Raw genomic sequence first — 26,332 nt, 5'->3', positions numbered from 1 at the left:
CAGTAGGTGAACGACTAAACTGCCGGGCAAATTGGATATATGTCTGTGTGTATTGTTGTTATGTGGCTCTAGGGTTTGGGAGGGAGAGAGAGGGCTGCGAGGGCGCGAGAAGGCCGGCCGAGGGCCTTTTGCCCACGGCCGGGCAAGAGGGAAGGGATTTCCTTCTTAATTCTTGCTTGATTAGATTGATACATCTCCTCTCCATATATAGAGAGGTTTACTTGACTCTCAAGCAAGGCTTACTTGACCCCTAAGCAAACCATAAGACTAACGGGTCCAGGCCCATGACGTACTCTAACACTACACCCCACCTGGACATGCAGCTCGTCCTCGAGCTGCAACCGAAACAAACCATGACTCGACGCAACACAACCCTAACGCCTAAAAACGAGCCTTTTACATCTCGGCTTGTTTTATTACTCTCAACCTGAAATAGACTGGGACGCTTTATTGTTGACTCCTGAAAATAAAGTGGACACCATTCACCCGTCGGACGTGCACCTGTACAACCACCTGGATCCCATGGAAACCAGCGGGACAAAAGGAGACCGCGCGGCGGGCGGCGGCGGAATGCAGTGGTGCTACGCGGTGCGCTCCTGTCGGTGACACCATGCCTTCTCCCCGCCGGATGACTATCGATGGCGCAGACTTTGAGGTCGCTGCCCGCGGGAAAAACAACATGTCCGCCGCCCGTGGGGGAAACCGCACGCCCAAGATACCCGACGCAGCGGACGAGATCGAGGTCCGTTGCGCAACGAAGCGCAACTTGGAGGAGCTGCAGCTGCAGATGACGCATCTCCCGCACACGCTGACGCACTAGGAGGCCGCGCGCAGCAGCCTGCAGCCTCACCGCCGCCGACACGTGGCGGATAGCGATCCAAGGCGGAAGCGGTGATGGCGACGGAGGGAAACAGACCTGGTGGAAGGGCATCCCGGGCGGTGTCGATGTAGAGCCTGGGGCCAAGGTCGCTCCCACACCGCCGAAAGGCAGGGACGGCGTCGGTGGCGGCAGCAGCCGCTGCTGCGGTGTTGGTCGCGACGGCAACTGCTGCTGTTGTTGCAGCTGCCCACCGAACGGCAGGGACAGCGTCGGTGAGGACAGCAGCTGCAGTGGTGGCGTTGGTGGCGGCGGCAGCTGCTGTTGCTGCTGTAGCGTCCCGGTGGGGAAGAAGGCGGCCGGCTGCTGGAGAATAGGGACCCCCGGCGCCGAGGTAGGGCTCGGCCCGGAGATGGTGGATAGCAGCAGCGGGGACTGCAGCAGCCCGGCGTCGGGTGGCGGCGACGACAGCAGCAGCATTGGCTGCAGCGGCCCGGCGATCGCGGCGGAGGCCGCCTGGTGCGTCGGCTGCCACGGCAGCAGCGCCGCCGGCAGCGGCGGCCCGTAGGGACCGGCCAGGAAGAGGCGGATCTCCTGTACAGCAGTGGTGAGATCGCGGAGGGCTGCGGTGATCTCCGCCGGGGAGAGAACGGCGGCGACGTCGGAGTGCGGCGGCGGCGGGTGGGAAGAACTCGGTGGAGGGCTGGACATGATCGAACCCGGGAAAGTTGGCTCTGATACCAAGTGTTATGTGGCTGCTAGGGTTTGGGAGGGAGAGAGAGGGCTGCGAGGGCGCGAGAAGGCCGGCCGAGGGCCTTTTGCTCACGGCCGGGCAAGAGGGAAGGGATTTACTTCTTAATTCTTGCTTGATTAGGTTGATACATCTCCTTTCCATATATAGAGAGGTTTATTTGACTCTCAAGCAAGGCTTACTTGACCCCTAAGCAAACCATAAGACTAACGGCCCAGGCCCATGACGTACTCTAACAATTATCACTAGCAAATGTTTTTCAAAATTGAGTTAATGATGGTAATCCAATCATGTGGACTGCAGAATATTAACCAAGAGACAAGACATTTTTTCAGTACATAAAGAATGTGCACATGGATAGTTTGCGAAACAGGTAGTCATATTCCTATAGAGGCAGAATCTCCGCAATAGAACCTTTGCAGTGCGGTTTACCAATAGCCTCGTAAACCCATGATTATGGAGTAGAATGGCATCACAACCTCGTTAAATAGTGGTCTAGAAGCAGAAGGACGGCTAAATAGAGAAACTGACTTTAGCTGATTTTCATATATAACGGGAAACACCAAAGAACAAACGGGCCTAGCAGGAAATTTCTTACCCCCATGGTGAAAATGGGCACACCGCTGATTGGGCCAAACGATGGCAAAATCACCGAGATGGACTCCATCAAGTAGTGATGAATGTCGACAATCTGGAATGCCATGGTTGCTCAACCAGGTTTGTCAGCATATAGGCCAGAGCTGCATTGTCATTCCTTGATGATCCCTGAACCTGCACGGTGTTGATCACTCTCGGAACATGCCAGTAGCTCCTCTTGCACGGTTTAGAAACACACAACTATTGGAGATCTTCAGGTTCTGTCTCTTTTGAATTTTAATAAGGGGAAGCAACAAAAGCCAAACAACAATAACAAGCTTCACCTCCATCCCACGACCATCTCTACCAGACCAGCACACATTGCGGAAAGCGCCATGGAATTAAATTGAAAAACGAAGATGGGGGTAGAGTCCCCTTTTCCTCTCGTGTGCATAAAATCTTCAATAACAGACTCAAATCATGGAATCTTCGATTCAGCAACTTAGCCTGGAGTGGCGAGGTAACAATCCGCAGGCCAACGCGCTCCATACCACCGCCATCAGATGTCGTTGCCCCGGGATGAAAACCAAATTGGGCCGTGATGCACTAAGGAACAGCGCGGCAGCTGAGCCTGGGACGAATGAACAACACACACAGAGATCACGCACAACGGCCCAAATCCCAGGGCTACCACCACACACACACGCTTAACACAGATCCACGACACCATGCACACGCCCCAACAGCAGAAGCTCTCCACGACACACTCCACCGAAGGCAGCACCACAACAACACGGAAAAAAGTAGGAGAAGAAAACGAACCAGCGAGGGCATCCTAGCACAGCGGCGGCGCCCAAAAGACGCCCGCACCGACGCAGCCGAGCCGGCGAAGAAGGAGAAGAGCAGCACCAGACGAAGACCTCACCGCCGCCACGACTGTCCCCTATCTCGGTCAAAAGAGCAGCGAGCCGACCCCCGACTCTCGCGTCGCTTCCGTCAGATGCGTCTACAGACTCCAGAGGAAGCACTAGACGAAGATAAATCTCCCAATGTGTCAAACTCTACCACCCCAGCATGTGGGCCCAACGATAGCGATGGTTGGAACGTCCACAGGCGCTCGCAACCCTGGGAGCTTAGAGCTCTTAGAGGATTTCAGCAGCTTTATCACAGGCAATTTCAGCAGTTTTAGCAGTTTCAGTCAATTTTTCGCGTTTTGCATTAGAAGTGGAAACATTGCCAACACCAATTATTTTACCATTAATAGTAGGAGGTGCAGCAACATGTGGAGCATTAGCATTACTAGTGGTGGTAATAGTCCAAACTTTAGCTATATTATCTTTTTTTTCATTTTCTTCTTTCTCCCACCTAGCACGCAATTCGGTCATCAATCTTATATTCTCATTAATTCTAACTTGGATGGCATTTGCTGTAATAACAATTTTATTATTATGATTTTCATTAGGCATAACTTTCGATTTCAAAAGATCAACATCAGCAGCAAGACTATCGACTTTAGAAGCAAGTATATCAATTTTCCCAAGCTTTTCTTCAACAGATTTGTTAAAAGCAGTTTGTGTACTAATAAATTCTTTAAGCATAGCTTCAAGTCCAGGGGGTGTGTTCCTATTATTGTTGTAAGAATTCCCATAAGAATTACCATAGCCGTTACCATTATTATAAGGATATGGCCTATAGTTGTTACTAGAATTATTCCGATAAGCATTGTTGTTGAAATTATTATTTTTAATGTAGTTTACATCAACATGTTCTTCTTGAGCAACCAATGAAGCTAACGGAACATTATTAGGATCAACATTAGTCCTACCATTCACAAGCATAGACATAATAGCATCAATCTTATCACTCAAGGAAGAGATTTCTTCGACAAAATTTACCTTCTTACCTTGTGGAGCTCTTTCCGTGTGCCATTCAGAGTAATTAATCATCATATTATCAAGAAGCCTTATTGCTTCGCCAAGAGTGATGGACATAAAGGTACCTCCAGCAGCTGAATCCAATAGGTTCCGCGAAGAAAAATTCAGTCCTGCATAGAAGGTTTGGATGATCATCCAAGTAGTCAGTCCATGGGTTGGGCAATTTTTAACCAAAGATTTCATTCTTTCTCATGCTTGTGCAACATGCTCATTATCCAATTGTTTAAAATTCATTATGCTACTTCTCAAAGATATAATTTTAGCAGGAGGATAATATCTACCAATAAAAGCATCCTTGCATTTAGTCCATGAATCAATACTATTCTTAGGCAGAGATAGCAACCAATCTTTAGCTCTTCCTCTTAATGAGAAAGGAAACAATTTTAATTTTATAATGTCACCATCTACATCCTTATACTTTTGCATTTCATATAATTCAACAAAATTATTGAGATGGGCAGCAGCATCATCAGAACTAACACTAGAAAATTGCTCTCGCATAACAAGATTCAGTAAAGCAGGTTTAATTTCAAAGAATTCCGCTGTAGTAGCAGGTGGAGCAATAGGTGTGCATAAGAAATCATTATTATTTGTGGTTGTGAAGTCACACAAATTAGTATTTTCATAAGTACCCATTTTAGCAGTAGTAAATAAAGCAAACTAGATAAAGTAAATGCAAGTAACTAATTTTTTTGTGTTTTTACTATAGCAAACAAGATAGCAAATAAAGTAAAACTAGCAACTAATTTTTTTGTATTTTGATTTAGTGCAGCAAACAAAATAGTAAATAAAAGTAAAGCAAGACAAAAACAAAGTAAAGAGATTGGAGGTGGAGACTCCCCTTGCAGTGTGTCTTGATCTCCTCGGCAACGGCGCCAGAAAATTTGCTTGATACGCGTACAGCACGCGTCCGTTGGGAACCCCAAGAGGAAGGTGTGATGCGTACAGCGGCAAGTTTTCCCTCAGTAAGAAACCAAGGTTTATCGAACCAGTAGGAGCCAAGAAGCACGTTGAAGGTTGATGGCGGCGAGATGTAGTGCGGCGCAACACCAGGGATTCCGGCGCCAACGTGGAACCTGCACAACACAACCAAAGTACTTTGCCCCAATGAAACAGTGAGGTTGTCAATCTCACCGGCTTGCTGTAACAAAGGATTAGATGTATAGTGTGGATGATGATTGTTTGCAGAAAACAGTAGAACAAGTATTGCAGTAGATTGTATTCGATTAAAAGAATGGACCGGGGTCCACAGTTCACGAGAGGTGTCTCTCCCATAAGATAAATAGCATGTTGGGTGAACAAATTACAGTTGGACAATGGACAAATAGAGAGGGCATGACAATGCACATACATGATATGATGAGTATTGTGAGATTTAATTGGGCATTACGACAAAGTACATAGACCGCTATCCAGCATGCATCTATGCCTAAAAAGTCCACCTCCAGGTTATCATCCGAACCCCTTCCAGTATTAAGTTGCAAACAACAGACAATTGCATTAAGTATGGTGCGTAATGTAATCAATAACTACATCCTCGGACATAGCATCAATGTTTTATCCCTAGTGGCAACAGCACATCCACAACCTTAGAACTTTCTGTCACTGTCCCAGATTTAATGGAGGCATGAACCCACTATTGAGCATAAATACTCCCTCTTGGAGTTAAGAGTAAAAAACTTGGCCAGAGCCTCTACTAATAACGGAGAGCATGCAAGATCATAAACAACACATAGGTAATAGATTGATAATCAACATAGCATAGTATTCTCTATCCATCGGATCCCAACAAACACAACATATAGCATTACAGATAGATGATCTTGATCATGTTAGGCAGCTTACAAGACCCGACAATGAAGCACAATTAGGAGAAGACGACCATCTAGCTACTGCTATGGACCCATAGTCCAGGGGTGAACTACTCACTCATCACTCCGGAGGCGACCATGGCGGTGAAGAGTCCTCCGGGAGATGATTCCCCTCTCCGGCAGGGTGCTGGAGGCGATCTCCTGAATCCCCCGAGATGGGATTGGCGGCGGCGGCGTCTCTGGAAGGTTTTCCGTATCGTGGCTCTCGGTACTGGGGGTTTCGCCACGAAGGCTTTTAGTAGGCAAAGGAGATAGGTCAGGAGGCCTGACAGGGGGCCCACACACTAGGCCGGCGCGGCCAAGGGCCAGGCCGCGCCGCCCTAGTGTTTGGCCACCTCGTGGCCCCACTTCGTATCATCTTCGGTCTTCTGGAAGCTTCGTGTGAAAATAGACCCCTGGGCGTTGATTTCGTCCAATTCCGAGAATATTTCCTTACTAGGATTTCTGAAACCAAAAACAGAAGAAAACAGCAACTGGCTCTTCGGCATCTCGTTAATAGGTTAGTGCCGGAAAATGCATAAATATGACATAAAGTATGCATAAAACATGTAGATATCATCAATAATGTGGCATGGAACATAAGAAATTATCAATACGTCGGAGACGTATCAGCCCCCCTTTGGCCTCTCTCGGGTGTTCTGGAAGCTTCGTGGAATTTCAAGATTCTGGGCGTTGATTTCGTCCAATTTCGAGAATATTTCCTTACTAGGATTTCTGAAACCAAAAACAGCAGAAAACAGGAACTAGCACTTCGGCATCTCGTCAATAGGTTAGTTCCGGAAAACGCATAAAAATGATATAAAGTGTGAACAAAACATGTAGGTATTGTCATAAAACAAGCATGGAACATAAGAAATTATCGATACGTCGGGGACGTATCAACCGGCCATGTTCCACGATAGCTACGTCGCCGGCGTATCAAGGTTTATGCCGTCGCCGCTGGATTATGACGGTTGCTTGCATGAAGGCATCTCTCCTGCCCTGCGCCGAGGGCCGCTATCCTTCCCCAACCCGGGGATGCCGCCGCCGAACGACAGTGTGATGCACGAGATGATCACGTCGGGCTCCATGGCCGCCGCGCCGAGCCCGGGTTTTTTCACACAAGAGGAGGCCAGAGCGACGGAAGCCGTTACGTCGCGGGGTGCAGCCGACGATCAGAACGGGGAGTTCGGAGACGACACCCAAGACGTCGACAAAGAAGAAGAAGAGCAGGCCGACAGCGAGGAGGAGGATGCGCCTGATCCTACGGCGACGGTGAAGGGGAAGACGAAAAGGAAGAAGAACTCCATGCCGGCCGAGCCACGGATCAAATGGACGGGCAAAGAAGAGGAGTGCCTCGACGAAGCTTGGAAGACCGTTTCCAGAAACAGCATTACCGGTGCCAATCAAAACTATGAAACTATCGTCGATCCCTACTTCAACAAGACGGTGCCGCGGCGACAAGGCCATGGGCACACATTGGGGGATCATGCACGCGGCGTGCAACAAGTGGCACGACATACTGGAGGAGATCGAAGCTCGCCCGGTGAGCGGCGCCGACTTCGAGCAAATGGTGAGCTCACTTGCCGTGCCATCCATCGATCATGGATCGCCAAGGTTTAATCTTGATTTGCCAGCCTGTCTTTGCAGATGCGCCGTGCTTTCGACAAGTACAACGATGACACCGACGACCAGACGTTCAAGTACCTCAACATCTTCGCCCGCATCGAGAATTGCGAGAAGTGGGCAGACGTACGCCGGAACCTCACGAAGAAAAAGGACGAGCAGTACAACCCCGACGCTCCAGCCCATGCCGCATCGACGGGGCGTCCCGAGCTCGCCAGAAGAAGCTGAAAGAACCGAAGAAGGCGGGCCATCCAGCCGAAAGGTTGCAGGCGTCCTTCTACAAGTGCTGGGCCGATGCGAGGGCGCACGCCACCGGTTGGGACGACAAGTACGACGTCAGGTGGAAGGAGATGCTCGCCAACCAGGGCATCCCGATCGCCTTGCTGAAGGAAACCTCCGCGGCGAAGAAGAGGAACACCGACATGGCGTTCCTGATCGGCTGCAATGATGGCAAGATGGACGAGGAGACGAGGGCTTGGTATGACGCCCATCGCCAAGACATCTTCCGACCCCCTCCGTCGAGTGCTTCGTCCTCTACTTCGACGTCCACTCCCACCGCTGCGACACCGATGACCAACGATGCATCGCCGCCCGAATCCGCGGTAGACAAGGGACCGCTGATGTCCATGTTATCGTCTAGTTTCTGTTTCGATCGCCGGTATGTGGCTGATCCGATCGCCGAACTATTGGGCGATGCTTTTGTGTAGCAGGAAGATGATTTTTTGAAACTATCGCCGCTGTTGGGCTAATTCTGGGGTGTGATTAGGAAAGTGGTGCCCCCACGCCCTATTTTCATCCAATCCGGCGTTTGTTTCGTTCGGATTTCTCCCTGGAGGATTCAAACGGCTGGAGGTGCTCTTACATGCTGGCCTAGTTTATCAGAAATCGTGTCAATTCGTGTTCAGAGATGGTATAGTGTTTTTTGCGAAAACCTCGACAAAATGTGGTAGTTTTTTGCTCCAAAAACATAGAATGGTAAAAAATAGACATTTAGCTAGAAATGTGGTGGTTTTATGTTAGATAATTAGGTAAGGACATGTGCGAATATAGCGGGTTTGGGTTGAGAAAATATATATGCTCTAAACTGCAGCATGCATTATCATTCACTGCTAACATGTTTTCTAATGGACGGGCTAGGTCCCTGCTTTTAATTTTGTGTGTGCTGATGTGTCGCCATATCTGGCCATACAATTATGTTGTCTCGTACACGAGCAGATAAGAATGCTAGATACACACGCGTCCATTCGCACAGCTAGAGCAGCGGCGTGTGTACCGTGCGTCGTGCACAACTACTAGCTCAGCCCGTCCACGCGCCACTGACATACTCGGCGCGCGGGCACCATCCACGAGCTGGTCGGCGTCCTCCGAGGAGCCGAACACGAACTGCGCCCACTCCCTCGCTTGCGCGTCCACCTGCGCCTCGACCTCGCGCACGCCTCCGCCCGCGGAAGCCGACGCGGCCACCGCGGCGACGCGATACCAGCTCCGATGCGCTTTCCGCTATCATCGTACGTCGCCGGCGTAACCCCTCCACCGAAGAGAACCAACTCCGAACGAAAGTATGCGTGTCAAGGAACGCAGACATGGTGCAGGGCCGTAAATAAGGATGCCCTCGGGATAGCTGCTAGCTTTCTCGTGCAACGCAACTACTAGCAGACATGCGTCATGTGAGTGAAGCTGCAAAGTGCTTTTGCTTCGGATCATGAAAAGCTTAAACTTACACCTTTGTAAGAGCATCTTCAGCCGCGTCCCCCAAACCGTCCCTCAAAACGCGCCGGATGGAGAGTTTGGGGACGTGTTTTGTTCGTGCCGCCTCTGGGGGACGTCGCTCCCAGCCGCGTCCCCCAAACGACGCCCCCAAATGAATATTGGGGCACGAAAATAAAGGTTTTCATTCAATTTTGATTATATATTACAAAGTTTGAATGAAAACGGCTAGATTTCATCTAAACCTAGACTACTGACCGCACGGCGGTGCGTTCGACGGCCCCGCCCCGTCGTCGCCTCCCCTACGCCGCAGCTCCTCCTGCGTGCGCCTCCTCTCCTTGCGTTCGGCGGTGGCCAGATGGTGCCGCTCCCGCCGCGCGTCCTTCTCCGCCCTCCCCTGCTGGGCCGCCTGGAGGGAGAGCTCGACGGCGCGACGAATCTGCGCCTCTTCGCGGGCACGGACGTCGTCCTGGAGTTTCTTCTCCGACTCGAAGGACTCGACGAGCGTGTGTTGCTGATCGGCAGTCTCGTCCGGGTGCGGCCCATCGTCGTCGGACCACTCGAACTCGTCATCATCGTCGTCCTCCACCTCGGTCTCCTCCGCCTCGGCCTCCTCCTCCTCCATTGGCGCCTCCTCCTCCACATCTGTTGGCGCCTCCATCATCGCCGCCGCCAACACGGCGTCCTCCGCCGCCAACTGGTCCGCCCGCCTCCCCCAGATCGCCCTCAGCGCCGCCTCCCGCTGATGACGCTCCTCCACCGCCAGCTGATGCTGGCGCTCGATCGACTCCCGCCGCCGGCGCTCGATCGACTCCCGCCGTTCACGGTACAGCGCCTCCCGCTCACCGCGCTGGCGCTGGCGCTCGTCAGTCCACCACTGCTCCATCTCCGCCCGGTACCGGCACCGTCGCGCCTCCTGTCTCGTCGAGGCGTCAGACGCCGCAACGGTGGCGTCCTGCTGCTCCTGCCACTGTTGGCGTCCGAAACCCACCGGCGAGTAGCGACGGGCAACACGTAGAGCCGGGAGGCTCCCAGAACTGCGGCTGGCCCTGGTCCCTCGAGCGACGGCCCGCAAAGCTCCGGCACGCACGTCCCGATGCTGGTGCAAGGGCGTGCCACCTGACCTATACCTGGTCAGGAAGGTGATGATTTGCTTCGCTTAGTTTCTTGCATGGCATACACGTAAACATTAAATACGAGCCTCGATCGGCTCTCAGGTTGTCCTGTGAATCGGCTCAAGGAGCCGATCCACTCATGATTCGTATGAGGTCTACGATCACATGGTGGTCCTGCTTGATCAATATAAAGCTAAAACGACCTACGACGATTTAGGGTTTTCACCGCATAATCGGAACATCCTACACGTGATTGAGCCTGGCAGCCACGCAAGATGATAATAAACCAGCCCTAGATAAGGCCTAAAAACCAACATGGAGTTGATTCCCGGAACATCTTACACCCTACGTGCTACTGGATCCTTCAACCCGTTTGCAAGGCCTAACTATGTAGATATCAAACTAATCCTTGAAGCACAAGGAGCAATCATAACAGATCGGATATACTAAATACGGATCAAGCAAGGTGCCGTCCTTACACCTAAGATAGGTGTAAAGGCGGCTAGACGTCTAGGGATAGCATGGATAAAAGCATATATCGTGGTAAAGCAATGCTAACCCTAATACATCTATGATAACTACGTTGCTCGCCATCAACAAGGCTTCAGCACGAGCAACGCATGAACAACGAATAAACGTATACTGCCTAGATCGCAAGATGCGATCTAGGCAGCATGATGCTTACCCGGAAGAAACCCTCGAAACAAGGGGTTGGCGATGCGCCTAGATTGGTTTGTTGTGAACGTGATTGTTGTCTTTCTCAATAACCCTAGATACATATTTATAGTCCATAGACTTTCTAACGTGGGAATAATCCCAACCGTGTACGAGCCAAATTCTATCTAATCGACACGTATCCTACTATATTTACAGATACACGGGCAAACTAGCCAAAACTTCGTGTACAAGGCCGATTCATGTATATCTTCCGTGTATATTCTTCAAATCCATCTTAATCACGGTCCACCTCTGATCCGGTCAAATTCTGGTGATAACACATGCCCCCTGGTTTTGGAAATGATAATTCCAAAACCACTCTGCTTTTTCTTCGTCGGGTCATGTCGTGGCAGAGCAGAACCGCCGCAGTATCCTTCATCATGATGCCTTGCCTTCTCAACTTCTCTGCGTGATTTGACCGTTGTTTTTTTTTCTTTTTGGGCACCACTTCCTCGGAAACTGCTGTGGCATTGAATTTCCACTATATCCCCTTTTATTTAACCGCGCCGAACAGTTCGCCTCTTCATCCCCTCGCTCTGTTCTAGCCATCGGCACCCAAAAATTCCCCATCTCCTGTAGCAATGTCTTCCTCTTCTTCCTCCTCCACCTCGTCGGATCTTTCTTCCCAGTCCTTCTCCTCTTCGTCCTCCTCCACCTCATCAGATCTTTCCTCCCAATCTTCTTCATCTCGTGAGCCGACGCCGGAGTGGGGCTCGCTGGCGGCGCACGACATCCTCGCCCCAATGGAGTGGGACAACGAGGACCACGAGCCCTTCGTCTGGTCCGAGGACGACAAGTCCTTCACCAGCGGCGACGATGACCTCCAGTTCCTTGCCGACGGGGAACTGGAAGCGACGAGTGAGGACGACTCGTTCTCCTGGGACGGCTACACTTCCTCCTCCGAGGAGGAAGAAGACGACGACGACTCCCTCGAGGACTATCCGCCGGCGAAGCGCTTCCGCGCCGGATCGGATGACGACGACGACGACGACGAGGAGGAGGAAGCTCCCATAGAGGGCTATGGGAGCAGCGACGAGGAGCCCGCCGGCAGCAGCGCCGACGAGAGCTCCGATGGCGACGACGAGGGCAGCGACGGCCCGTAGGGTAGCGTCTACTAGTATAGGTCTAGTAGTAGTAGATTGGTCAATAGACCTTTCTTTTGTTCTTCCTCCCTTGAGCAATCGGCTCTTTCTTTGTAAGAAATCTCCTTTATTAATGAAGAAAATATTCCTCTATTAATTTCGCTTTCTTGCCAAATTTGCCGATTGTCAAACGAAGTCAACGCGCATAGAGCCGATGGCAAGGCATCGGCTTTTTTCCATAAAACGCGATTTAAGACCAAATCAGTTGCCTATTCACGCGGACAAACAGATCCAATCCGCGTCCACGCCATCCTCCAATCTCAAACGCGCAGATTCAACTCCTCAGCAAATCCAATGGGAGAATCATCCCAAATGCCATGGACTCTGGCTTGAAACCGATCTGTTAACCTGCTCCATTGAGCTTATTCCTCTGGAGTCGATGGCTATGCATCGGCTTTTTTTTATTATTCTAAAGTCGATGTCCGAGCATCGGCTGTACTGGTATCCATGTTCCTAAAGTCGATGTCTGTGCATCGGCTGTGATTTGCATATAATTTTTTTTTTTACTGGTCGATTTTATACATCGGCCCCCATGTTTCACTGTCCATCGTCCCACATGCTTGGGAAATATTTCTTGAGGTGTTGACCATTGACGGCTACTGGGAATTTAACACCGTCCAGCTGCTCGAGCATGTATGCATTGCCCTTCAATACCTGATCGACTTTGTACGGACCGTGCCAATTAGGAGACCATTTGCCATATGCTTTATCCTTAGTTCCTAATGGTAACACGGCTTTCATACTAGATCACCAACCTGAAACTCCTTTGGTCTGACCTTCTTATTGTATGCACGAGCTACCCTGGCTTTGTTCTCTTTAATCTTCTCCAAGGACCAAAGTCTAAGTTCCGTTGCATCCTCAATAGTATCACTCATCAGGGCTGCATACTCTTCAGCTGTTAGATCATTCTGAAATGTGACACGTCTCGATCCAGCCGTAATTTCCCAAGGCAATACGGCTTCCTGTCCATAGACGAGCTGGTATGGCGAAGTTTTTATAGCTCCATGGCATGACATGCGATAGGCCCACAAAGCTTCTGACAATGTTTCATGCCAAACCCTAGGATTCTCGTCAATTTTCCTCTTAATTAGCTTGATCAGGCTCTGATTGGACGCTTCAGCTTGCTCGTTGGCTTGAGCATAGTATGGAGATGATCGGATCAGCTTAATTCCCATGTCATCGCAGAACTTTCTGAATTCTTTAGAGATGAAGACCGAACCTCCATCGGTCGTGATGGTTTGAGGAATCCCGAACCTATGAATGGCATGTTCTTTCACAAATTTGATAACATCTTCTGATTTTACCTTCTTCATAGGGACGGCCTCCACCCATTTAGTGAAGTAATCCGTAATAGCCAAGATCCACTCGTGGCCTTTGCTTGACGCAGGATGGATTTTGCCGATCATATCCATGCCCCAACCTCGAAATGGCCAAGGTTTGATGATGGGATTCATTGCTGATGCGGGTACCATCTGAATCTTCCCGAACATCTGACACGCTTGGCACCCTTTGTAGTAGTTGAAACAGTCCTCAAGCATGGTGGGCCAATAAAACCCTGATCGCCTGATCAGCCACTTCATCTTATGAGCCGATTGGTGAGTTCCACAGGCGCCTTCATGCACCTCGTGTAAGAGCCGATTAGACTCAGTTGGTCCCAGGCACTTGAGCAGTAACCCTTCCAACGTCCTGTAGAACATGTCATCTCCTATAAGGACATATTTCATGGCCTTGTACCTTATCCGTTTAGGTGCCCCCCGAGCCGAATCCTTCAAGTAATTGAAGATATCGGCTCTCCAGTCATCCTGTTCCAGGAACTGCACCTGAACTTCTGACCCGTCTGGTATGTCCTTGTAGCCTGACGCCATCTATGCGAGATCGTTGGCCTCGGTATTTTGAGATCTTGGGACCCAATTGAAATTGATGTACCGAAATTTTGCCATCAACTCACGGCATTCTATCCAATAAGGGAAGAGTGACTCACTCTCGCACTTGTATTCATCCGTGAGCTGGGAGATCACCAACTTCGAGTCTCCAAAAAGTTCCACCGCTTCTGCCCTGGCTTCCAAAAGCAACTCCATTCCCTTGCGTATCGCCTCATACTCAGCGACATTGTTGGTGCAAGGTGTAGATAGCCTGATGGAGAAGGAATATGTTGCCCCCCGAGGCGACACGAGCAGAATGCCGATGCCACAACCATCGTCACAAGCCGATCCATCGAAGAACATAGCCCATGCACGTACAGATAGTGCTGCTATATTAGTATTGATCCGTTCAGCTATGAGATCGGCCAACGCTTGTCCCTTGATCGCTTTCGCAGCTGATACCAGAGATCGAATTCCGATAACGCAAACATCCACTTACCAAGTCAGCCTTTTAAAACAGGAGCCGACAGCATGTGCTTGACAACGTCTGACTTGCATATGATGATGATTTCTGCCGTCAGAAGGATGTGATGAAGCTTGGTGCAGGTGAAGAATAGGCAGAGGCATAACTTCTCGACCTCAGGGTACCTTGTTTCTGCATCCAACATCCTTCTGCTAAGGTAGAAAACGACCTTTTCAACACCCTCATAGAGTTGCACCACCACTGAAGCAATGGACGTGTCAGCTACTGATAAGTAGATATAGAACGGCCTGTCTTGCTGAGGTGGAACTAGCACAGGCGGCGTTGTTAGATACCGCTTAATCTCGTCAAACGCTCGCTGCTGTTCTGCCCCCCAGTGAAACTCGTCATCAGATTTGATCTTCACCAACGCCATGAACGGCTCGATTCGTCCTGACAGATTAGAGATGAACCGTCGGACGAAGTTGATCTTGCCGATAAGACGTTGGAGTTCCTTCTTCGTGGTAGGCGGCTGCATGGTACGTCGCCTCCTCGACTTTACAGGCCGATCTCAATTCCTCGTTCATGAACCAAAAAACCGAGGAACTGACCGGCCGTCACACCAAAGGCACACTTCTTTGGATTCATTCTCAGCCCGAATTTTCGAGTTCGGTCTAGGATGCGTCGCAAATCATCCAAGTGTCCTTCCATGGAGACAGACTTGACCACCACGTCGTCGATGTAAATTTCCACCAACTTGCCGATCAGATCATGAAAAATGTAATTCATGGCTCGTTGGTATGTTGCACCGGCATTCTTCAGCCCAAAAGTCATGACCACATATTCAAACAAGCCCACCGATCCTGGTACTCTGAATGCAGTCTTGTGTATATCTTCTGGAGCCATGAAGATTTGGTTGTAGCCGGCATTGCCATCCATGAAGCTTAACACCTTTGTGGCCAGCAGCTGCATTGATTAATGTCTCTGCCACAGGCATTGGATATTCATCCTTTGGAGTGGCTCTGTTGAGATCTCGGAAATCTATGGCCACACGCCATCGGCCGTCCTTTTTCTCTACAGGTACGATACTGGATATCCATTCAGCGTACCTGCATGGCCTGATGAACTCGGCGGCTAACATTTTCTCGATCTCCTTCTTTACTTCTTCGAGAATTTTGGCCTTCATCTGACGTGCTCGTTGTTGGAACGGCCGAAATCCTTTCTTGAGCGGGAGCCGATGCTCAATGATGCTCCTGTCTAACCAAGGCATCTCTGTGTAATCCCATGCAAAGCAATCTGGGTATTCTTTTAACAGAGCTATCATCTGGCTCCTGTGATGTGGATCTAACTTTTTGCTGATGAAAGTTGGCCGTGGCTTATCCCCAGGACCAATGTCGACTTCTTCTAGCTCATCAGCCGATGTAAACCCATACCCTAGCTTTCCGTCACCTGTTAGATCGAGGCTGAACACAGGCAAAACGTATGGCGAGGATAATAATATGGGCCGATTGCTGGAATCGGCCCCCATTTTGATTGCATTGCTCAATGAAGGTTTACATCTTGTTCGTGCGTCACTACGACTACGTGGCATGCTTGAGACAAGATCATCACTTTTTATTTTTTGGGGCCGATCTCTGGGATCGGCCTTGCCACGTACGTCCATAGCCTTTGCTCTTGTTACACGGTCAGGCCGGTGGATAAGACCAGCCTCACCCCGTTTTTTGTCACGTCGATGCGCTCACAGTCGTCCAAAGTGATGCCGAAGAGTGGATCTTGGCATGCCGTCTCCCAAACGTTCATGCCAGCCGTTGAGATCTCGGCTGAGTCATCTGCGTGGACGATTTCTACTTCATCTCCATCCCACTGTATTAAGCATTGATGCATCGTGGATGGAATGCAACAGTTGGCGTGGATCCAATCTCTCCCTAGCAGGACAGCGTAGGTGCTCTTGCTATCGACAATGAAGAATGTCGTAGGGATGGTTTTCCTTCCTACGGTCAGATCCACGTTCAGAACACCTTGTGCTTCTGACGCTTGGCCGTTGAAATCGCTCAATGTGACGTTGGTCTTGATCAGATCCGAGCTAGAGCGTCCCAGACGACGTAGCATGGAGTATGGCATGATGTTGACTGCCGCTCCGGTGTCGACCAGCATCTTGTTGACCGGCTGCCCATTGATATAACCTCGTAAGTACAGGGCCTTCAGGTGTCTGTAACTTCTTTCTCGTGGCTTCTCAAAGATAACCGGCCTGGGGTCGCAGTCAAGTTGTGCCACAGGTGCCTCTTCGGTTCCAGGAGCACAAAACTCCGCTGGAAGGATGAACACCATGTTTGTGCCAGCCGATGTCTCATCATCGGCTTTCTTCTGTTTGGGGCTCCACTCTTTCTTCTGTGGTCGACCCTCCTCGTCCAGAGTTCGCTGAATTTTCGTGGCCAGATCAGGCCGCGCCTTCCTCAACGTATGCAAGTATAACCTTTCGGCTTCCTCCAAGCAACGTAGTCGCTGAACCCTACGTTTTTTGGAGTGGCTGAGTCCATCAGGGCACCACCTTGGACGGTGGTATTTATCGTCTTCTTCTTCTTCTTCTTCTTCTTCTTCTTCTTCTTCGTCTTCTAATTCCTCGAGATCTTCCACCCGAGAGGACTCAGCTTGCTTGTTCCGAGATGGGAGAGGTCCTAGACGCTTGAACACTGACACGTCTCCCGTGCCCTTCTTCTTCTGTCTACATTCTGGGCAGTTGCCGATTGTGGGCAATCGGCTCATTCCTGAATCCCAACAGTGTTTGAAGAAGGGACAGTCCCAGTGCCTGTCCATGTCGTCCTGCTCTCTTGACTTTTCCTTGGCATGGCGCTCATATCTTTCATCGTCTCTATCATGCCGACGATTTTCCTGGCGTCCCTGCTAGCCCGACGATCTCTTTCGTCGTCGTCGTTGTCTCGCCGGCGTTGGTCGTACTGACGCTCATATTTGTTGAGGAGATGATCAGAGAGAGGTCGCTGATATCGCACATACTTCACTTCTCCCTCTGTGATGTAGCGCTTGCCATCGTTTTGGAGCCGATCGCGTGGAACGGCTTCCTCCTTGTCCTTGCCACGAGAGCAGCCGCCCTCGTTTCTGTCCTTACCAGGGTGGTGCACAGGCCCGACCATGTTGATGTTGAACGAGAAACCTGGCTGGCACCTTCCGGGGTAAGTGTACTCCACCATGTTAACGGCGGGGAAGGGGTGCGTGTCGACTTTCATGGCGTACTGGCTGAAAATTAGACGTCCTTGTTCTATCGCCATTTGGATCTGCTGACGCCACACCCTGCAGTCGTTGGCGGTATGGGTTAACGTGTTATGCCACTTGCAATATGGCTTGCCGTTGAGCTCTTGCACCGTAGGGAACTTGTGGCCTTCGGGTAACTTTAGCTGCTTCTCCTTGAGCAAGAGGTCAAAAATCTGCTCAGCTTTGCTTACGTCGAAGTCAAACCCCCTTGGAGGACCTTGTGGCTTAACCCACTTGCAGAACACGGGGCTTGCCCCCCGAGTCCATTTATCCACTGCTACCTCTTGATCTCCTGTAGAGCCTTCACCTTCCTCTGTCTCAACCAGGACTACCGCACGCTTGAACTTGTCGTGGTACAACTCTGGGTGGCGCTGTTCATATAATGACAGTTTCTGAACCATATGCGCCAGTGAAGCGTAATCTGCTTGGGAAGCCATATCCTTGATCGGCGATGCAAGACCCACCACCGCCAGCTCGACTGCTTCTTTTTCAGTCAAACGAGCCGAATAGCATCGGTTCCTGATGGTCCTGAAGCGCTGGATGTATTCTGACATTGTTTCTCCGCGCTTCTGTCGTACTTGTGCTAGATCGGCAATGCCAGCCTCGGAAGCCTCAGAGTGATATTGCATGTGGAACTGCTCTTCCATCTGCTTCCAAGTCCGGATTGAATCTGGTGGCAACGAGGTGTACCACCCGAAAGCCGATCCTGTGAGGGACTGTGCGAAGAACCTCACACGTAGTGCGTCTGATGCTGAGATCGTGCCCAACTGCGCCAAATATCGGCTCACATGCTCGATTGAACTGGAGCCATCTGACCCACTAAACTTGGAGAATTCAGGGAGCCGATATTTGGGTGGTAGTGGGATCAAATCGTACTCGTTGGGATACGGCTTGGAATAGCCGATTGCCCTCCGTTTCGGCACCATGCTGAAGGAGATATGCCCTAGAGGCAATAATAAAGTGGTTATTATTTATATCTTTATGTTTATGATAAATGTTTATATATCATGCTATAATTGTATTAACCGAAACATTAGTACATGTGTGATATGTAGACAACAAAGAAGTCCCTAGTATGCCTCTTAAACTAGCTTGTTGATTAATGGATGATTAGTTTCATAATCATGAACATTGGATGTTATTAATAACAAGGTTATATCATTATATGAATGATGTAATGGACACACCCAATTAAGCGTAGCATAAGATCTCGTCATTAAGTTATTTGCTATAAGCTTTCGATACATAGTTACCTAGTCCTTATGACCATGAGATCATGTAAATCACTTATACCGGAAAGTGAAGGAGATATGCCCTAGAGGCAATAATAAAGTGGTTATTATTTATATCTTTATGTTTATGATAAATGTTTATATATCATGCTATAATTGTATTAACCGAAACATTAGTACATGTGTGATATGTAGACAACAAGAAGTCCCTAGTATGCCTCTTAAACTAGCTTGTTGATTAATGGATGATTAGTTTCATAATCATGAACATTGGATGTTATTAATAACAAGGTTATATCATTATATGAATGATGTAATGGACACACCCAATTAAGCGTAGCATAAGATCTCGTCATTAAGTTATTTGCTATAAGCTTTCGATACATAGTTACCTAGTCCTTATGACCATGAGATCATGTAAATCACTTATACCGGAAAGGTACTTTGATTACACCAAACACCACTGCGTAAATGGGTGGCTATAAAGGTGGGATTAAGTATCCGGAAAGTATGAGTTGAGGCATATGGATCAACAGTGGGATTTGTCCATCCCGATGACGGATAGATATATTCTGGGCCCTCTCGGTGGAATGTCGTCTAATGTCTTGCAAGCATATGAATGAGTTCATAAGAGACCACATACCACGGTACGAATAAAGAGTACTTGTCAGGAGACGAGGTTGAACAAGGTATAGAGTGATACCGAAGATCAAACCTCGGACAAGTAAAATATCGCGTGACAAAGGGAATTGGTATTGTATGTGAATGGTTCATTCGATCACTAAAAGTCATCGTTGAATATGTGGGAGCCATTATGGATCTCCAGATCCCGCTATTGGTTATTGGTCGGAGTGAGTACTCAACCATGTCCGCATAGTTCACGAACCGTAGGGTGACACACTTAAAGTTGGATGTTGAAATGGTAGAACTTGAATATGGAATGGAGTTCGAATATTTGTTCGGAGTCCCGGATGAGATCCCGGACATCACGAGGAGTTCCGGAATGGTCCGGAGAATAAGATTCATATATAGGATGTCATTTTATGTGAATTAAAATGTCGCGGAAGGTTCTATGGAAGGTTCTAGAAGATTCTAGAAAAGTCCGGAAGAAACCACCAAGGAAGGTGGAGTCCACATGGGACTCCACCTCCATGGCCGGCCAACCCTAGTGGGGGAGGAGTCCCAAGTGGACTCCCCCTTAGGGGGCCGGCCACCCCCCCATATGGGAGGTGGAACTCCCACCTCAAGTGGGAGCCCTAGCTTGGCTAGGTTTCCCCTCCATATGGAAGGTTTTTGGTTCGGGTCTTATTCGAAGACTTGGATACCAACACTTGGGGTTCCACCTATATAATGAGGGGCATAGGGGAGGGGGCCGTACACACCAAAGCCACAAGTTGGCCGCACCCCCTTGAGGCCGGCCACCCCCTCCCAAACCCTAGCCGCCCCCCTCTCCTCCATATCTCCCGCGTAGCTTTAGCGAAGCTCCGCCGGAGTTCTCCACCGCCACCGACACCACGCCGTCGTGCTGTCGGATTCAAGAGGAGCTACTACTTCCGCTGCCCGCTGGAACGGGAGGTGGACGTCATCTTCATCAACAACCGAACGTGTGACCGAGTACGGAGGTGCTGCCCGTTCATGGCGCCGGAACCGATCGTGATCAAGATCTTCTACGCGCTTTTGCAAGCGGCAAGTGAACGTCTACCGCAGCAACAAGAGCCTCCTCTTGTAGGCTTTGGAATCTCTTCAAGGGTGAGACTCGATACCCCCTCGTTGCTACCGTCTTCTAGATTGCATCTTGGCTTGGATTGCGTGTTCGCGGTAGGAAATTTTTTGTTTTCTATGCAATGTTATCCTACAGTGGTATCAGAGCCGTGTCTATGCATAGATGGTTACACGAGTAGAACACAATGGTTTTGTGGGCGTTGATGCTCTTGTTATCTTTAGTTTGAGTACTTTGCATCTTTTGGAGCACGATGTATCGGCTCTCCAGTCATCCTGTTCCAGGAACTGCACCTGAACTTCTGACCCGTCTGGTATGTCCTTGTAGCCTGACGCCATCTATGCGAGATCGTTGGCCTCGGTATTTTGAGATCTTGGGACCCAATTGAAATTGATGTACCGAAATTTTGCCATCAACTCACGGCATTCTATCCAATAAGGGAAGAGTGACTCACTCTCGCACTTGTATTCATCCGTGAGCTGGGAGATCACCAACTTCGAGTCTCCAAAAAGTTCCACCGCTTCTGCCCTGGCTTCCAAAAGCAACTCCATTCCCTTGCGTATCGCCTCATACTCAGCGACATTGTTGGTGCAAGGTGTAGATAGCCTGATGGAGAAGGAATATGTTGCCCCCCGAGGCGACACGAGCAGAATGCCGATGCCACAACCATCGTCACAAGCCGATCCATCGAAGAACATAGCCCATGCACGTACAGATAGTGCTGCTATATTAGTATTGATCCGTTCAGCTATGAGATCGGCCAACGCTTGTCCCTTGACTGCTTTCGCAGGCTGATACCAGAGATCGAATTCCGATAACGCAAACATCCACTTACCAAGTCAGCCTTTTAAAACAGGAGCCGACAGCATGTGCTTGACAACGTCTGACTTGCATATGATGATGATTTCTGCCGTCAGAAGGATGTGATGAAGCTTGGTGCAGGTGAAGAATAGGCAGAGGCATAACTTCTCGACCTCAGGGTACCTTGTTTCTGCATCCAACATCCTTCTGCTAAGGTAGAAAACGACCTTTTCAACACCCTCATAGAGTTGCACCACCACTGAAGCAATGGACGTGTCAGCTACTGATAAGTAGATATAGAACGGCCTGTCTTGCTGAGGTGGAACTAGCACAGGCGGCGTTGTTAGATACCGCTTAATCTCGTCAAACGCTCGCTGCTGTTCTGCCCCCCAGTGAAACTCGTCATCAGATTTGATCTTCACCAACGCCATGAACGGCTCGATTCGTCCTGACAGATTAGAGATGAACCGTCGGACGAAGTTGATCTTGCCGATAAGACGTTGGAGTTCCTTCTTCGTGGTAGGCGGCTGCATGGTACGTACTGCCTCCTGACTTTTCAGGCCGATCTCAATTCCTCGTTCATGAACCAAAAAACCGAGGAACTGACCGGCCGTCACACCAAAGGCACACTTCTTTGGATTCATTCTCAGCCCGAATTTTCGAGTTCGGTCTAGGATGCGTCGCAAATCATCCAAGTGTCCTTCCATGGAGACAGACTTGACCACCACGTCGTCGATGTAAATTTCCACCAACTTGCCGATCAGATCATGAAAAATGTAATTCATGGCTCGTTGGTATGTTGCACCGGCATTCTTCAGCCCAAAAGTCATGACCACATATTCAAACAAGCCCACCGATCCTGGTACTCTGAATGCAGTCTTGTGTATATCTTCTGGAGCCATGAAGATTTGGTTGTAGCCGGCATTGCCATCCATGAAGCTTAACACCTTTGTGGCCAGCAGCTGCATTGATTAATGTCTCTGCCACAGGCATTGGATATTCATCCTTTGGAGTGGCTCTGTTGAGATCTCGGAAATCTATGGCCACACGCCATCGGCCGTCCTTTTTCTCTACAGTGCGATCACGGATATCCATTCAGCGTACCTGCATGGCCTGATGAACTCGGCGGCTAACATTTTCTCGATCTCCTTCTTTACTTCTTCGAGAATTTTGGCCTTCATCTGACGTGCTCGTTGTTGGAACGGCCGAAATCCTTTCTTGAGCGGGAGCCGATGCTCAATGATGCTCCTGTCTAACCAAGGCATCTCTGTGTAATCCCATGCAAAGCAATCTGGGTATTCTTTTAACAGAGCTATCATCTGGCTCCTGTGATGTGGATCTAACTTTTTGCTGATGAAAGTTGGCCGTGGCTTATCCCCAGGACCAATGTCGACTTCTTCTAGCTCATCAGCCGATGTAAACCCATACCCTAGCTTTCCGTCACCTGTTAGATCGAGGCTGAACACAGGCAAAACGTATGGCGAGGATAATAATATGGGCCGATTGCTGGAATCGGCCCCCATTTTGATTGCATTGCTCAATGAAGGTTTACATCTTGTTCGTGCGTCACTACGACTACGTGGCATGCTTGAGACAAGATCATCACTTTTTATTTTTTGGGGCCGATCTCTGGGATCGGCCTTGCCACGTACGTCCATAGCCTTTGCTCTTGTTACACGGTCAGGCCGGTGGATAAGACCAGCCTCACCCCGTTTTTTGTCACGTCGATGCGCTCACAGTCGTCCAAAGTGATGCCGAAGAGTGGATCTTGGCATGCCGTCTCCCAAACGTTCATGCCAGCCGTTGAGATCTCGGCTGAGTCATCTGCGTGGACGATTTCTACTTCATCTCCATCCCACTGTATTAAGCCACTAGTGGAAAAACGCTGATCAATACCGGTTCCAGAGGGCCATTTGCACCGGTTTAGCAACCGGTATAAAATATCCGGTGCAAAAGGCCCCCCCCCTTTCCTACCGGTTCCTTACGAACCGGTATAGATGGCCCTCCACGTGGGCGCCCAGGAGAGCGCACGTCGATGGACCTTTCGTACCGGTTTGTACTACAAACCGGTGGCAAAGGTAGGCTGCCTCGGCAGGAAAAATTCGAGAATCTCTGCCGCGGCAGAGAATTCAGGGTTTAGGGTTTCTGTAGGGGTTTAGGGGTATCGGAGCGTTTCATATCGCGTCGATGCACCGGAAATGCGTTTGGGTTTACGTAGTACATGAAGATCAAGGTGATGCATATAAAGTTGGTGCATATAATATAACACACATGTAATTGCATAAGTAGTACTCTCCGATGCAAATCAAGTCGATGCACCATAGTACAAGCATGAAGATCGATCTATTACACACATGTACCATAGTGGTACACTCCGAGTCAAACTATATATACACACAAAGCAATCGAGGAGCTGGAGAAGATCTTTATGCATAGTGGTACTCTCCGGATGGTGGTATGACTTCCCGAAGGAAAAATCCCGCCAATTCATCGCCGATTGCTTTGAAGCGCTCCTCGATTCCGATCTTCTCCCGCTTTCTTCTCAACTGTAAAAGAATAAGATGAATACATGAGCTATGTGTGTTATATCAAATCACAAATCAAACAATTATTACTGAAACTCAGCACAACTTATGGTAAGAAAATAAATTTGTGAATATTATTTTCGTACCTCTCTATTTCTTTCATTATTCGCTCTCTCGCTGACAATTCTGTGGATGTACTCGCAAACGTAGTATCCACATAGATTAGTCCCGGTGGTTGTTTTGCGCATTTACGTACAAGAATATAATTCAGTCAAACAATAATGAAGTATGATAAAGGTGTGTGGACCTAGGTAGTACTACTTACTTTGTTCGCACGCCATATCAGCTTCGGTTTCCAATCATGGGACTGATCTTCCTTGATGAAAGTTTCCCATACGCTGCCCGACAAAAGAAAATGCACAAAAGAGTTATCAATCAGTTGATATCAGGAAACTAACAAAAAAACCGATAAGAATTTGAATTACCTTTTGAGCATAAGAAAACAAGACTTGTATTGTATAGGCTCTTTGGTTAGTGAGTCAAAGACTTCAACTTCTCCTTCGTACATTTTAATGACGATAAGAATAAAGTGAAACCTGCGCACGTTTAAATATGTAGTGTCATATATATAAGTGAGCAAAATAGAATGTGTTATAAGAGAGTAACACTCACTGGAAGTTGTAAGGCCAAAGTATTGTCTTTTTGTCACGTTGTCGCTTCAAAAACCTTAGCAAAGTCTCCGGTGTATCCCTGTTATAGAGGGGTTCTTCTATGGTCTTGACATGCATTGTGTCCGGGTCAATGAACCCAATGTCCTTGATTTCATCCCTTTTGCATTCGAGCATCTTCAATCTGCATAACATAGCGCACAAAAGATTATAATTTGCAGATAATCAAGGAGCTGAGCTAAAGACTTCTCAAATTATATAAATAAATCACTTACAGACAATAGCAACTGACGATAGATTTGTCGAGGGCCCGAAGATTGTATAACTGGAAAAGCTCGGAGAAGTCAACGCTCACAGAGTATTCTTGGAAGTAGTGCTCTTCCTTAACTCGCACCATGATAGTCTCCATCCCTCCCTTTGCGGCAACACCGTACCACGTATGCAAGTTACGCATACTTGTTGGTAGCTTGCTGAGATTCTCGACCAAATCTTTCCCTTGAACATATTGATATACTACCTTAGCCATGGCGTAATCGGTTGAGATTTGTCGAGAACTTTGAACGGCCTTCTCGTCAAACACCTTTAGAGGGGGGACCGATTTAACGGGTTGTTCTCCGAGCTGGTAGACTTGGTGTATCCCTTTTATCTCCCTGATACCCGAGCTGGTAGTGGGGTTTTTCGCCTCCATCATTTGGTCGTACGACCTTTCAATAGAACGCCTATAGTCAGATGGCGGCGATGGTTCAGGGTTATACAGATTCTCGACTGTACGATAAACCTTCACCGGATCTAGTGTCTTCTCAAAAGGTATCTCTGGCTCTTTCTTAGCAAAAAAGGCCCTCCGCTGGGACTCAACGGCTTCCTGGTTTTCCTCGGGAGTTTTTTCCCAAGGTAACTTCTCAATAGGCGGCAGTGGTTTCTCCTTTCTAGATCTCTTCTTAGGCGGCGTACCATTCCGCTTACCAGGCGCTGTCTTACGCGGAGGATCTCGAGGTGGTGGACTCATGCTTTGGGGTCCCTCTCGGTAGGTATGGACTTTGCTGCTCATGTGGACTGCTAGGAGGAGGAGTCGAAGGCCTTTGATGCTCATGTGGACTGCTATGAGGAGTCGGTGGCCTTTGCGAAGGACGACGTACTTCTTCGGCCATAGGGCGAAACCGTGCTTGACATCGGCAAGTGTCCTCTCATCGTCACCTCTAGGAATATCAAGCTCCACTGATTCAAAAGCCGGAACAACTTCATCCACCCCGACACGAACACAGCCAGGTGGAATGGGCATATGGTGGTGCGTTGCTCCTTCTTCACTTGGGTAAACATAACCGACCGCCACCTTAACAGACGCGGTTCTGAATAACATATAGAGCTCGCAATCTGTCTTCTCCGTGACATAATCCACGGGGTAGCTTCCTCCACATCCGTCAAGATGCGTGGAACCCACACTGCTTCTTCGCTGAGATGGGGCGGCATCGGCTTGAGGATCCTGTAGGAACATCGGCTGGTCAGGTGGCCTCTGATTTTTCTCAAGCGCCTCCACCCTAGTTAACAATTCCGTTACAATGTCG

At 49.2% G+C, this 26,332-nt stretch overlaps 1 protein-coding gene and 1 long non-coding RNA gene across 2 annotated transcripts; both read right to left on the bottom strand.

The window, feature by feature from the left end:
* Nucleotides 1-23,814: 23,814 nt before the first annotated feature.
* On the bottom strand, nt 23,815-24,332 carry LOC127348485 (uncharacterized). The gene is made up of 2 exons (XR_007879796.2): nt 24,249-24,332; nt 23,815-24,123 (listed from the first exon to the last, which is right to left on the bottom strand). It is a non-coding gene; the product is annotated as an uncharacterized lncRNA (long non-coding RNA).
* Nucleotides 24,333-24,409: 77 nt separating this feature from the next.
* LOC139839017 (uncharacterized) lies at nt 24,410-25,776 on the bottom strand. The gene is made up of 4 exons (XM_071829061.1): nt 25,046-25,776; nt 24,775-24,954; nt 24,588-24,698; nt 24,410-24,500 (listed from the first exon to the last, which is right to left on the bottom strand). Exons 1-4 carry the CDS (start codon nt 25,774-25,776, stop codon nt 24,410-24,412), a joined length of 1,113 nt encoding a protein of 370 aa, XP_071685162.1.
* Between the last annotated feature and the right edge of the window lie 556 nt (nt 25,777-26,332).

This window comes from Lolium perenne, chromosome 4 (assembly GCF_019359855.2).
Source record: "Lolium perenne isolate Kyuss_39 chromosome 4, Kyuss_2.0, whole genome shotgun sequence".
Lineage (NCBI taxonomy): Eukaryota > Viridiplantae > Streptophyta > Magnoliopsida > Poales > Poaceae > Lolium > Lolium perenne.
The sequence above is the reverse complement of the archived record's forward strand: the minus strand, read 5'-3'. Positions and strand labels throughout refer to the sequence as shown.

Excerpts from the sequence above, each read along its gene's own strand:
- LOC139839017 (XM_071829061.1), bottom strand. The coding sequence starts at position 25,776 with ATGAGTCCACCACCTCGAGATCCTCCGCGTAAGACAGCGCCTGGTAAG. Across the intron at positions 24,955-25,045 it reads ATCGTCAGTTGCTATTGTCT|ATTGAAGATGCTCGAATGCA; the intron begins GTAAGTGATTTA and ends TATGTTATGCAG. Across the intron at positions 24,699-24,774 it reads CTTTGGCCTTACAACTTCCA|GTTTCACTTTATTCTTATCG; the intron begins GTGAGTGTTACT and ends AAACGTGCGCAG.